Source organism: Microtus oregoni, unplaced genomic scaffold (assembly GCF_018167655.1).
Source record: "Microtus oregoni isolate MIOR12 unplaced genomic scaffold, Mior012 000057F_ref0000458, whole genome shotgun sequence".
NCBI classification, from domain to species: domain Eukaryota; kingdom Metazoa; phylum Chordata; class Mammalia; order Rodentia; family Cricetidae; genus Microtus; species Microtus oregoni.
This window is the reverse complement of record NW_024543833.1, coordinates 10046952-10061608: the sequence shown is the minus strand read 5'-3', so window position 1 is coordinate 10061608 and position 14657 is coordinate 10046952. Positions and strand designations below refer to the sequence as shown.

Sequence of the window (14657 nt, the reverse complement as noted above, 5' to 3'; positions counted from 1 at the left end):
CCTGGCAACAAGCCGGTGTCTTTCCGGTGTGGAAAGCGACCATCTCTTGACCTGCAGGACACTGTGTCCACTCTCATCTTCTAAGTCTCTGAGGGTGGAACGAGATGCAGCCGTGAACGGGACTGACACCCTGGCTGCCTGAGCAGGATGCAAACGTAACCACATGGCTCGGCTTTAGGTGACAGAAGGACCGTGGGCTGGGGTCTTTGGAGTAAAAGCTCCCAGGCGCGAGGTACAAAAATGGAGGTTTCCTTAGTCACAGAAGAGCCATTCTTTTCATGCGCTGATGTTTGGACTGTGGTTTTCCCTCTGTGTTGTAAGGAAAGCATCATTTAAAATAATCAGATTGGCTAATGTTGTGTGGCTGTGATCAACATACACAATAGATACAGCTTATTGGGCTTGTGTTTTCAGAGGCTCTCCACGGGACGGCATACATGGTGGAGTTCACAGTGGTGAGAACAGGGTGGGGTGGGGGGTAAGACATGAGCTGCGTGGCCAAAGAAGCAGTCTGGAATCAGTATCAGACCTAATCTTCAAAAGTCCTCCAGGCCTCACTCTTCTTAACGGCTACACAGTCTTGACCATAGTGCCACCCCTACAAGCATTCAAAACACAAACAAGGTTCTCAGACGAAGGGCCTTCCTCCAGCATTTCATCTGGAGAGGAAAGGGCTCACCGCTCCTCTACAGGTGTAGAAGACTCTAGACCTGATGATTCTTGGACAAGTTGTTCACTCATCAAACACACAGAACAGCCTGTGATCTACAGGTGCGTGGGGAAGCAAGACCAGGTCCCCAACAAGTCCCAGGGGTGCTGCTTGGAAGAAGCCAGTCTACGCCTGTTCAAGGTACAATGCCTGCTCACAGCCAGCCTGGGGATGGGGTGCTCAGGCTGGGAATCCAAGAGAGATGGAGTCCAGACCCACGATAGGTCTCTCTCTCTCTCTCTCTCTCTCTCTCTCTCTCTGTGTGTGTGTGTGGGTGTGTGTGTGTGTGTGTGTGTGTGTGTGTGTGTGTATCTGCCATCCCACCCCTCCTCTTCCTTTTGGTTTTCTCTTGGATCTCTCCCTCAGAATCGTATTACTGTATTTCCTTGGCTACTAAAAACAATCTTAAAATCAACATTTTTCTCCTCAGAACCAGACACATGCACAAAAATACATTTCCAGTCCAAGAAAACTGCCATGCAATGTGTTGTGTGTGTGTGGTCGCTTAAGAAAGGCGCTGAGCGTAGTATGCTGCCAGAAACTCAGACCGGGAGACTTCATCAACCTGCTCACAGGGAACAGTCAGGCCCCAAGCAGGGAGGCGGTTCACCAGCCCTTGGTAACAGGCCTCACCTCTTACAAGCGTAAGCACAGGCCAAACCGTGGGCAATGACTTCCTACAAGCTTCTATTTATTGTCACATTGCTATGGTGCACATCCCCTCAGCATCGATGGAATTGCACGGGGTGGGTGACCAGTCTGCTGAAGTGAGAACAGACGGGGCAGAGGGAAACTGAACAATTTTACAGAAGCCTTGCATATGTGAAAGTAGCTAAGGGACACTGAGTTAAGAGCTGGCAAGGGAAATTTGCAGGAGAGCGTCGTCCACCCCCCTCCCCCCCCCCCCCCGTTTCTTGGAAGCAGTATGTCTGCCAGAGGGCCAGTGTTTAATCCAACTAGCTTAGCTCTGTACACAGAGCGCATCTTCTTGCTTTATTCTGTGTCTGGCAGAGCAGGTGAGGCTGGTGCTGCTGCTGTTGCTGGGGATGGACAGGAGCAAAGCAATTCACCATATCGTATTGGAGAAGACGTCTAGGATGGCAGAAATTAATCGGATGGGACTAGTAGAGAAAGGGAGATGGGTCAAGGTACACTCAGCCTTTCGTTACTCGTCATAGATGAATGGTTCACCGGGCAGGCATCCGGGAGCCCGGCTCGCTAAAGGGAGACGTCAGTGCGCTCTGGTCCCGGGTGGAAGAACCCCCGGCCCCTCCCGCGCAGGCTTCCTTTATATAAAGTCCGGGGCCTCGTCGAGTCTGCAGCAGTGGCGCTCGAAGCGGCGGTGGCAAGCGCTCCTTTCCTCCTGTCGCTGCTCCGCTAGGACAGCGCGCTCTCAGCTTCACCGAGAGCCCTGAGGACTTCCCGCCGGAACCATGCGAGGCGTTGAGCTCCCACTTTTGCTGTTGGCGCTGGTCCTCTGCCAGGCGCCCCGTGGGCCAGCTGCTCCAGTGTCCGCAGGCACAGGCGGAGGGACTGTCCTGGCCAAGATGTACCCGCGCGGCAGCCACTGGGCTGTGGGTAAGTGTCCCGAGAGTGAGATCCCCAAGCTCCTATCCTCAGAGGGAGGGAACATCAGCTGGAGGGAACCTCTCTCCCCAACTGGGCATTTAGCTTGGGAGTTTGGCTTGGCTCCTTTCCTTCTACTGAAACACCCAGATCTTCCCTAAACTCCATCCCACCGTCTCTTGTTTTGAGAAACCTGACAGGTCCCTTGTCAGTGGCAGACTGGTCCCCAGATCCCTTCTCTCTAGTTTCCCACCTGTGAGCATTCCTTTTTCGCGGGGCATCTGGGGCATCTGGGGCATCTGGGGCATTTGTGCCTGCTCAAACCCTCTCCCCAAACCTCTCAACGTTGCCCGCAGCTCACTTTCCCTCCATACCTGCTCAATGCCTCCTATTGTTTATCTAGCCTCACCCCTATTCTCAAACAATTTTGGGGGAAGCTAGGTCCCCTAGTGAATCCCGGATCCCAGTCCAGCTTGGTGGACTGGCTCGTGTGGGCTGGAAATCAGGCTGTGGTCCTACACCAAGCTGAACCACAAGGTATGGGGACCTGGGTGCAGCGTCTCCCACGTTGGGGTTCAAAGACTCTCCTGAGTTTTCTCACTCCTTCAACTCTCTCTGAAGCGAGGCTCTTTCCCTGGTCCTTACGCCGTCCCCTCCCCTCCCCTCCCCCCAGTCCCTCCTCCCTCCTCCTCTCTCCCTGCCTTGGCTGATTTCAGAGATCATGACTATTCTACGAGCTTATCTGGCTCGTGCTGCCCAAATCCCAGGCGCGTGGCCATCTCTTAGACTTGCAGCATCACCCTCTTCCCTTTTTTTCTGACTTCTGCCAACAAGTCTTGTTGGGGTCCTGGGGGCATTATGCCTCCTCAAGCAAATGCAGCTTCCATGAAATGCTGAGTCCAAGGTCTCCTGATCTTCAGCCACTCCAGTTAATTGTGACCACCTTGCATTTCCTGGGAAACAGGTTCCTTCCCTAAAGAGCTTGAAGGAGTGTGTGTGTGTGTGTGTGTGTGTGTGTGTGTGTGTGTCTATCCCTAGTTAGGTACTTAGTAGCAGGGAACAGTGTATGGGAAATTTCTTAAACAAGTCTCAGATTCTAGGTGCCAAAACGAGGCTGGATTTGGGGTAGGGATGAGATTGGAAACTCTGCCTCTGCCTCTGGACTTCCATGCTGTGTTTGGCCAGAGAGCACTGGGTTGCCATCCTATAGTTTTGGGAGGTCCTGCTAAAAGTCCCAGGGATGAAAGGATGTGTGACCTCTGAGGGCCTCTGGAATTCCAGGAGTCTGGATAGAGGATGGAGTGCAGGTTGTAAAGGAACAAGCAGAGAGACCTGCATTTCTTGAATGAAGAACGTTGAAGAGGTCCCTAAGAACCCCAAGTTAGAGCTGGTCATTCTTAGAAAGGGATCCTCAGGGCTTAGATTAAAAGGCCATTGTCTGATGCAGCCACCATTCAGTGGGCAGAGAGGGAGAACAGACAGATACTCCAAATTCCATTATTTTTTTCTATCACCACACAAGAAGAGACGATGAGCTGTCATCTAACCCTTGGGGACTAAGAGCACAAGAGAGGAGGGTAGGAATCCAGTGTCGTATCTACGGTACCAGCCAACCTGAAACTGACCCACTGTCATTAGGGGCACCCCCGTCCTGGAGTATTTAGGGTATGTCCCTTTGTCACTGTCCACAGTGGTCCCACAAACATTAAAAAATTTATTTTCAGATGCATTCTTCTCTGTTTAATAATTTTAGCTACAGGGCACCGAATGCAGGGCATCCTCACATAAGCCAGCTCTGGAGCTCCAATCTCAGCCTCCACTGGGGTTCGATAAAATTTAGGCAAGTTTGCCAAAGGTGCCCAGCCTACCCTCCAACTTGCTATGGAGCCCAGTCAAGCCTCACATTTGGGTTTGAGAAATGAGACACAAGGCATTTTGGATAGGCGCTGTTGAAAGAAGGGCATCAGCAATGTGAGATTTAGCTTTAGTTTGGAAATGTCCTAAGACAAGGTCCATTCTCTCCCATGCTGGAAGACAAGTTGCTCAGGGATGTTTTGGCTCCATTTGTTTGAATTTTGGTGATGCTAGGCGTGAACTCAGGCCAGCGAGTGCTCTTTCACTAAGCTACGCCACCCCTACTTACCTTTTTGGAGACAGGGCCTAATGGTGCAGCCCAGCCTAGCCTTAAATTTATGATCCTCCTGCCTCAGCTTTTGTAGTGCTGGGATCACAAGCATTTGCCATCATTCCTGGCTTAGTGACACCCTAGGATTGTCCACAAGGAAACCGTCATTACAGCTCTCTCAGGGAGTTGCTCTTTCCGGCTGAGGGAAGCAAGGGACAATGAGTCAAGCTTGGAAACGGCCCACACTTTTCCTGCGGGGCTTCGTGCTCACGGGCATATTGTGTATGTGGTGAAAATATAGTCAACACAAAGACTAGGGACTATGCTCTGTGTGCCCTCAACATGCTCTTAGTGTTGGCTCTAACTTTGATGTGGAGCAGAACTCGGGGAGCTGAATTGGGTGATAGCACTGTTTGGATGCGGACGAGTTCATACTCACCACAGGGCACACTAAAGACTGAAATTTACACTATGTGCTTATAAAGACTATTTTCCCATCTTCTATTTCCATACGTGTATGTGTGTGTTATGAATTTGGGTGTGTTCATGCTGCATATGTGTGTGGGAATGCATAAGGTAGACTGTTCTCCTCCTACCTTATTCACTGGGGCAGGGGGCAGGATCCCTCAATCAGATCCAGAGCTGTCAGAGGTGGCTGGTCTAGCTACCCAGCTTGCTCTCATCTTCTGAGACTGGAATTACTGGCAGGCCGCCAGGCCTGCTCATCATTTACACGGGTTCTGAGGAGCTGTACTCTGGTGCTCTCACTTGCACGTACTTTAGCCCTGAGCTGTCTCCTCTGTCCCATAAGTACCATTTCTTGGAAGTACATAATCCTTTACATCTGAATGATATTTTCTCAAATTAGGATAGTTTTCTAGTTTCAACTCTGAAGAAATTAATTTACATTTCAAACCTGCCCTTTAGTGGTATATTACACAATTTAAAGGCACAACACCTGTTTTTTTCTTTCATTCAGAGCAAAGCTTTATTATTATTATCTTAAGTACCCGTCTTTTCTCTATATTGAGGTCTCCATTATTTTGATATGGATGTGTGACAGATGATGATAGGAGATGAAGTGGAAGTGGGTATCTTGTCCATGTTGCCATGGAGATGATGATGTGGTTGACAGGAGCGAGCGATGAAATAGGACCCAGGGAATGTGTGCTTCCCTGGGATGTTATAGATGGTGCATTTCCTGTACTAACCGGTGTGTGCGTGCTTCGAGAAGAGGGCAGCTGGGCCGCGCATCCCCAGCAGGCGAGCACTGACATTCAATCTAGCGTCGTCAGGATCTACGTTAGGTCAATAATAAGATGGGCAGCGGCTCTATTTTCCCGTTAGAGAAAAGTCCACAAATGTATTCCAGCACAGCAAAGGGAAGGTCTCCATAAAATGATCCCCGTCACCCCACTGCTTTATTGGCAATGACTCTTTCCTCGTTTTTAGCATCCTAACTAGATGACGGGCGATCAGAGACTCTGAGAGTGACTGAGGTGATTACTGTGGGCATCAGGGTTCCAGTGCTGTCTTCTAGCCACCATGATTCAATTTCCTCCATGTAACTAGAGCGGATGACACAGCAGCTTCCTAGGAAGCTGTGCAATGTGATCACCACGCGGTCCAAATGGATGGCTATTTAGTGGGCAGCTGGGCACCGGGCTGACCCAGCAGATGACTGGAACGATGTAAGAGTCTTATCCTTCAATTGGGACAGTGTCCCTAACAAGCTCTTCAAGCAGTGTGGAGTCGCCTGAGTGGCAAGTACTCACTCAAAAATCTCATTTGAAGGCTGGAAGCCTGCCTAATAGTCACAGAATTAATTTTTTTTTTCAATTCACACGATAGCATGATAGACTGAGATACGATCCTCGCTCTCTCAAAATCTCATTTGAAGACTGCCTAACACTTACAGAACTAATTTTTTGTTATCCACACGATATCATGATATACTGATAAATGATCCTTGCTCCATGGGACACTAGCTATTCATTCATAAGCCACAATTTTCTTTGCAGATCCCAAGATGATGCTCTGCTGGGAAGGTAAAAGACACTTCAGAAACAGTTTCCTGTGTTTGAGATGAACTTTTTAGCCTTGTTATGATCCTAGATCCTTTGCCTATGTCTCAAAGGATTCCGCAGGTCTCATTTCACCATCCCACTATGGTGCCGATCAAAGGAGAGTACCCACGCGCAAGCATTCCGCAAACCGACAATTGCAGCTCATATGACAGGCATAACGAAGGTGGACAGAGGCGCTGCACAGGGTCTCTTTCCATTTTAAGTTATGGACAGTCATTCAAGCTTTATTCCTGCAATGTTTCCCTGGACAGCGCCTAAGGCCAGTTAGTGCTGCAACCACGAGACTTTTATTTTTCTGGACACTTTAAATCAAAAGCACCAAAGGCTTAGTAATAGAATAAAGCGCGATGTCAGAGAAAATGGAAGCCGAGAATTGTCAAGTGCGTTCATCTGAAAGATGAAACTGTTAAGAGCTCAGACCTGACTAGGTGTGGGGTTGCACCTCTTCATCTCAGACCCCAGTAGGCAGAGGGAGGCAGATCCGAGTGAGTTTGAGGCCAGCTGGAACTACATGGTGAGACTCTGCCTCAAAAACAAATAAACAAATGAACGAACAAACAAAACAAAAATTTGTGTATTTGGGGTTTGCACTTGCCACCAAGTTAGACTAACAGAGTTCAAGACCTGGAACCCACATTGTAGAAGAAGAGGAACAGCTTCCACAAGTTCCTCTGACTTTCACATACATGGTGTTCTCTCTCTCTCTGTCTCTCTCTGTGTGTCTCTCTCTGTCTCTCTGTCTCTGTCCCTGTCTCTCTCTCTCTCTCTCTCTCTCTCTCTCTCTCTCTCTCACACACACACACACACACATACACAAAGACACACACACACTAAATAAATGTAAAAAATAAGTGCAGACCTGGGATTGATCGCCCACTTCTTAAATGTGTGAATATTCCTGTCTTTAATTTGACCTCCTTCTTAGGATTAACTAATTAATTAATTTATAAGGCCGGCACAAGTGCTAGAACTACTGAAAGAGTCTCGGGGCCCCAAAAGAAACCTCCAAACTGATGTGGCTGCTGAACATCAGTCAGAACTTGCTTTCTGACTTGCTTTTCATTACACTCTTAACCCACCATCACTTCCAAGTGAGAGTTTTCTGGATTCAATTTCAGCTAAAATTCAGAGAAAGTTTAAATGAAAGATTCCTTTGGTACAATTGTATTACAGATAAGAGAAAGGCAACATTAAAAAAAAACATACAAAGAAACACATCAAGACTTTCATTTTCAGCAGAAACTTGAAATTGTTGGTGAGAGACGTCAGGATTCTGCCTTTCAGCTGGACACACAGAATTGATGGGACTCCACATCTGGGAGCTTTTAAGATGTGATTTGGCCTGCCCTGTTCCTTTCATGGTTGATAACACCGGAGGCTGGGTGCTACAGCCCTTGTCTGAGGTCCCCCTACTAGTCAGTAGAGGTGCTGGAGCCAAATCCAGGGCTCCTGAGTCACACACAGGTCTGAATTTTGTTCATTTCACGCCATGTTTTGAACAGAATATAAAGTCTGTGTGCTGTGTAAAGACCAACTCTTAATAGCAAAATAATGTCCTTTATTCTGTCTTTACCAGGAAGCAGAACACACTCAACCTGCGTCCATTTCGGTCTCTCCTTCCTTCATTCCCTTTGGTTAAATCTGTGGCATCCTGGGTTTGTTCTGTTTTTATAGGACACTTAATGGGGAAAAAGAGCACAGATGAGTCCCCGTCCCTGTATGTGTCTGAGGGAGACAGCCTGAAGGAGCAGCTGAGGGAATACATCCGCTGGGAAGAAGCTGCAAGGAATTTGCTGGGTCTCCTAGAAGCCTTGGGAAACAGAAGCCATCTTTCACCACAGCACCAGCCTACTTGGGCTTCCGAGGACGGCAGCTACTCGAACGACGTTCAAAACACAAAGGTGAAGCAAACATACTTCAGACTTGGGGTGGGAGGTATCTAGGGAGAGAGTTCATGGGGGGATCCGATCAGGGGAACAGAAACTGCCTATTATATGCACACTGGTTACCTTTTCCATCGCTTTGCAAAAATCCCTGACCCAAAACAGTCTGAGAGAAAAGCTGGGTTTTCTGTGGCTCGCGGTCCGAGGGTACAGTCCATCAGAATGAGGAAGGTGTGGGGGCAGAACCGTGAGGTGGCTGCCATGTGTGTCACAGAGAGATAAATGCTGGCACTCTGCTCATTTTCTGGTCCCCTTTCAGTCCATCCAGGACCCCAGCCCTTGGGGTGATGCCACCCACACTCAGCATGGGTCTTCCCACCTGTGAAGTATATGTTTTGGAAAATAGCCTTACAGATGCACCCAGAAGTGTGCCTCCTGGGTGATTCTAGATCCAGTCAAGTTGACAGTGTAATTACCATGGTGGGAAGTCTTTACGTGGCTACACTAAGCCAGCACCTATGTGCGCTAAGCAAACTATCACTCAATTTTCATGCTATCTTTTCTTTTGATAGAATAGTTTTTCTCTTGGAAGACAACACTAAGGTCCAAAGTCCAGTTTAGGAGGTTTTCTTTTTATTAGTAATTATGCTTGTTTGAAGCAGTGATTATGGTTTTCATGAGAATTTTTGTTTATTTGTAGCCCAGGCTGGCCTGTAACTAGAGACTATTCTGCCTCAGCCTCCCAAGTGCTTAGGATTACAGGCATATGCCGCCACCCCTACTTCTTGCCAGGATATTTTGATAGTGAGTCAACAGACAGTACTTGAATAAATTCTTGAGGGTTTATAGGAATGTTCATTTTTTTATATGCACTAGAGAAAGAAAGGTCCTATTGGCAGATATTTCTTTTCAGAGGAAGGAGCGAGTTCTTGTTTATATACACAGCTGTATTTTTTTTCTACTTATTCGAGTTCTATTCTAATATTCAAAACTCAGGGAGTATATCAAAGCCAATGGGTTCATTGGTATATAATAACACTAACGTGGTGGTGCTTAGGTACAAAGATAGCATATAAGTGAGGCTGGATTTTACGGGAAGCAAGGCAGCTAAAATGAGGGATCCATCACCAACTTCTAACACACATACAGGAGAAGGTGAACGTAATTCATAAGAGATGGGGCATCCTTTCTCTACTTCCTGGCCTACTGCAGCTCTGCCCTGCCCTCCCATGATGGACGGAGGAAGACTGTAAAACTATAAAGTTAATATTTTCTTCCTTAAAAATAATAATGTGAGGGTAGAGAGATGGCTCCGTGATTAAGAGTGCACACTGCTCTTGCAAAGGACACAAGTTCAGTTCTCAGTACCACGTCTGGCAGCTAGCAATGGCCTATAACTCAGTTCCAGTGGATGCCCTCTTGGGGTCTTCACTCATTGTGACCAAACCCGTACACTGTAATCCAGCTACTAGGGTAAGTAATTACCTCATTTGACATCACACTCTCAGGAATTCTATTTATTTATATTTTTTGACGTTAGTAATGAATCCAGTGTTTCGTACATGCTAAGAGTATCCTCCTAAGTAGAGCCCCAACCCCTGAATTTTGAGGGCACAGGGACAGAATCAGACCAGTTTTTAGCGATGATACAAAAGCAATAGCCGGACTTCCACCTGCTTGGGACAGTATTGCCCTGCAAGTCCTCTCCCAGGAAATGGCACCTACTAGTCTTAACACATGGTATGCAGGATGGAGAAGGTGGCCTTGCTTTGCTCTGTTCCTGGAAATGGATAATTGCTTATCATTCACAGAGCTCAGAGATCTCTCTGTCACGGTGGTAAGCTCTTTGATGGCCTTTCTAGAGGCTCAGGGCTAACCTTTTTGGGGGAGATCCTTTCTGTTTCACTCCCCTCCCATCCATTGGGAGAGTTTTGATGTTAAATGCAAAGTAAAATCTCTTTTGTTGCATGAAACACCGAGAGAGAGAGAGAGAGAGAGAGAGAGAGAGAGAGAGAGAGAGAGCGCCTTTAGTAGCTTTCATTCAAAAGAAAAACAATCTAGATGAAATCAACCCATAGAGAGATCAGTCCCAAGGTTGCACAAAGCTCCGAGTCACTCTCTAGAAATGGCCTTGCAGGTGGTAGGCTGTCAGCTTCCTTGTTTGTCGAAGGCCCATTTGCTCAGAGGATGCTGGGAACTTGTAACTGACTCTCAGCCCCTACCTGGCCACACACTTTTTCTTAGTCTACTGTTTTCCTGGAGTGGATATTTAATAACTGTGTGGTTCTCATTTATTTGAAAAATGCAAAACTCACAAAAGCCTTACAACCCTCAAAGATAAATTTCTACAAGCATCAAAATGCATATGCCCTCATAGGTCATTCATAAAACCCTCCGGACACACAATGTGTCATTCTTCTCCAGTGCTTAATTTTCTTTAGAAATTAAAGATATGTCTATATTTTAGGTGTCTGGGTGTTCTGCCTGTTGATATGCCTTGTACACCACATGTGTGCCTGGCCTTGCGGGTCAGAAGAGGGTGTTGGATCCCTCGGAAGTGGGGTTACAGATTGTTGAAAGCATTCACATGGGTGCTGGGATTCAAACCCTTGTGTTCTTAACTGCTGAGCCATCTCTCCAGTTCCAGCGGTGCTTCCCTTTTCTGAGCAAACAGCAGCACCCAGCTGGGATTGCCTTGTCCCCTGAATTTGGCTCTGCCAATCATCAAACTCCTTAAAAATTCAATTCCTTTCTCGAGGGCCCCCAATGCCCCATATTCAGCAGAATATTCAAGGCTTTAAGGAATTAGGAAAGCATAGCTTTGCTGAGGTCTCCGTGTGGCGATATTATAGGGAGGATGGAGGGGCAGTCATGGGAAGTGGCTGTTACTGCTCCCACCACTACGGGTCATTTTTTACTTAGCCAGGCCTTGCTTTCTAATCTATCTTCTGGTGTGCTGTTTTTCTTTCCCCAAGTCCAAAACCCCATCCCATTTAATTCTACCTCAAGTTGAATAATTAGCTAGTACACACACCAGCCCTAATCTCTTGGATACATTTCCCAGAACTGTGGAAAACAAGTTTAGCAATGAGTTTAGTCTTCACCAGAAGCAAACCAGTTTATTGCTTCTCTTGCTTTGGACATTTTGCCTCAATGAAAATATGTTGTCGTGAAAAACTAAAACCATTTCATAATTATCTTATTCAAAAAGAAAGAGTGCTGAGAGACCTGGTCTATTAGAAATCCATCTATCTCCCAGGGTCAGAGAGAAGCTTAATAACCTAGCCGAGAACCAGCAGAATTAGCTGCAGGAGCTTTCAGACGCTGAAGGTCTCTGCTTAAAATTAAAAACTCTCCACACTTGCTCTCCTCTCTCACGGCAGCCATAAAACACCGAGTCCTGTTGCCAACTCGCCCAGAGCTGTAGTTAGAAGCTGAGAATTTCCTATGTTTTGATGGCAACGATACTTACTTAATTCAGAGCGGTGTGTGGGAATGTGCGCTGACAGGAGACTCCTGGGTCAGAGCAGACAGGCCCCAGAGCTTTGCTAGCAAGAAAGGCCAGGCAAGTTCCAACTAATGTTCAGCTTTCTTTCTTTCTGTCACTTTGGAGCCTATCCTGGAACTCACTCTGTAGATCAGGCTGACCTTGAACTCACAGAGATCCCCCTGTCTCTGCCTCCTGAGTGCTGGGATTGAAGCTGTGTGCTGCCTCTGCCCAGCTTGTTCATCTTTCTTTTACACATTCTTCTTTCCCCGATCCTTTAATGCTTTCCTGAAAATAATGGAATTTCTACCCCCACGGATTCTACAGCATGACGTAGGGTTTATATCAGATCCAGGGCTTAACTCGTAATCTTGGCCATGATTGCGGAATGTTCTGGTAATCAGTGAAGAATTTCTCTGTAATGTAGACCTTGGCCACCGCCCTTTGCAGTCTTGGGCTTTTCCTTTTATTTGCGGATGTGAACACAAAGACTGGGGATGAACTGAGAGATGCTGATCAGGAAGGAAATGGATGTGTAGATTTGCTCGGAGGTCATTCCAATAAAGGCAGTTCCTCAATGGAGGGTTCCACTCCGGGGTATGTCAAGTTGACAACCAAGATTAGCCATCACAGGCCAAATATTTTATTCTGGCAACAGAAAGGAAAGTAGAGCAATTCCCACAGGAGTTTCACAGAGAGAGCAACATAAACCAATAATAACCGATAATCCTCCAATGACCCCACCAACTTCTGTGCAGGAGGAATGAGCTCTTCCCCACCCCAGCATCTCTGTCTGCCAGATCCTGGTCCTTTGAGCACTCAGTTTTTCTCTCCCATTTTCCTTTCTACTCCTTTCTCTTTCTTGAGCTGAGCTAAAACTTTCAAGTCGGCCTTTTGAGGGTGGGGCTTCCTCTTCATCCTCAGCTGGCTCCTTTTATGGCCCTTGGCAGTCCTTAGGCTGGAGAGATGGTGGAATCTAAAGGCTGGCAGTCAGGTGGTTGCAGTCTTGGTTCTGCGGGAGGAAGACGAAGCTAATTGGCTTGTATGGGAATCCATCCCCAGCCCAGGGCTCATTAGCATCTGCAGCACACAGCCTGGAACTGCAGAGTAGGTACCATTTGCCTAAGAATAGCAGCACTTCCCTTATTAGAAACCGGTGGCCAGTCTGGAAGCAGGAGGACTAAATTGCCAGAGAGTCTTGGGAAGATTAATAAACTCTTGTCTGGGTTAAAAAAATAATAAGATCCAGCTGCTCATCTCTTTGGGTAAAACTTGCTGAAGGGGAATAAAGTTTTTAAAAACCCTGTAACTATTTTTCCTTTATCCTCTGTGAAATTGAGCAGAAGCCACAGCAAGCAAATGGCAGTAAATTTAGAATTTGGGTGGAGACCCAGATGAACTCCTCTTCCCGAGCTGCCCACACTGCTATCCTGTCCTGCTTCAGTTTGTAGGTTCCAAAACAAACGAGCTATAGCTAGTGTGCAGTGTTTGTGTGTGTGTGTGTGTGTGTGTGTGTGTGTGTGTGTGTGTGGTGGGGGGAGTAGCATTCCACAGTCCCCCTGCCTATTTCCCTAGCTCTAAATAAACCTTTAACTTTCAACAGTGGTCCAAAACACACCCAAGGAATTAGATCAGAAAAGTTCGGCAGGCATAACATGCTTCTCTAACACTGTATTTAGAATCCCCTAGAAAACTTGTGAGCACAGGATTCCTCACCAGAATTTCCAAGTTAGAAGATTTGGGAGTTGACCCAAGAATTGCCTTTCTACCCAGTGATGCTGATGGTCTTCCGGGAATGGGTACCACTGGACTTCCCCATCACCCATGTGTGTACATAACTATTTCTAATATATTTTTTGAAGTTGGTGGACTCTCTGCTCCAGATTCTCAAGGGGAAGGAAGGAACCTCCAGCTGAAGGGGCAATGACAAGGACAGCTTCCAAGGAGCAAAACAAAACCCTTCAGAGACTGCACTCCGCAAGCATCAGTTCACTGGACCATCAACCGGATTCTCTTTGTGCAATTTACTTAACGATTCCTGTATCTTTCAACCACGACTAAACTCATGATTTTCAAGCAGCATTTCTGGTTTGAACTTGTTTCTGTGAACAACAGCCGAGAAAGCGTTCCAATGAATACCTTTCCCAGCTAGGCTTTTTGTTGATTGGATTCAGGGCTCCAATCTGCTACCATTCACAATAAAAGCTTAATTAATCCCATTGCCCAAAGGGCAACATGTCCTCCTATTTCAACTCCAAATGAGAAGAGAGGCTGGCAGAGCTCAGAACACACCTTGACCATAGACTGCTCACTGATTAAGGCAGGAGGAATCACCAGCTGTCACCTCTGAGGGCCGCTTAGCGAGTTCTTGCAGCGAGTAATGTCATCAGCTGGGCTGGGCTGGGGATGAAAGCGGGTCTTCACCATCTCTTAGTGATTCCCTTATCTTTAGTCCTTACCAGTGCAACTCAGTATGTTGCTGATGTCATGATACGTTCTTCCTTTGAGATAGTCCCAGGAGCTGAAAATGCTCACCTTCCTTTAACAGATGAGGAGACAAAAGATCACAGAGGTCAGGTGACTTTCCCAAGGTCATGTGGTAGGTGGAAATGGAACCCAAACATGTTTTCTGTATCACCCCCTCTCAAATCTTCTTTCAGCACATGTAGCAAGCAATACTGTTTTTGTTTTTGTTTGTGTTTTCGAGATGAGTAGGAGTCCACCAGGCCGGATCCACTCAGGTTCCCCACAAAATGAAAAGATGAATTCAGAAGACTTCCCTCCTGTTTTCGAAGAATGA

At 47.0% G+C, this 14657-nt stretch overlaps 1 protein-coding gene across 1 annotated transcript; it reads left to right on the top strand.

Moving 5' to 3' along the window:
* The first annotated feature begins 1822 nt into the window (after positions 1–1822).
* Positions 1823–14070, top strand: LOC121438834 (gastrin releasing peptide). Its single transcript, XM_041639307.1, has 3 exons — positions 1823–2287; positions 8162–8388; positions 13720–14070. Exons 1-3 carry the CDS (start codon positions 2143–2145, stop codon positions 13771–13773), a joined length of 426 nt encoding a protein of 141 aa, XP_041495241.1. The 5' UTR covers positions 1823–2142; the 3' UTR covers positions 13774–14070.
* The last annotated feature ends 587 nt before the right edge of the window (positions 14071–14657 follow it).

Coding starts and splice junctions, on each gene's coding strand:
- LOC121438834 (XM_041639307.1), top strand. CDS start 2,143: ATGCGAGGCGTTGAGCTCCCACTTTTGCTGTTGGCGCTGGTCCTCTGC. Junction 2,288..8,161: donor CGGCAGCCACTGGGCTGTGG/GTAAGTGTCCCG, acceptor CTGTTTTTATAG/GACACTTAATGGGGAAAAAG. Junction 8,389..13,719: donor ACGACGTTCAAAACACAAAG/GTGAAGCAAACA, acceptor TATTTTTTGAAG/TTGGTGGACTCTCTGCTCCA.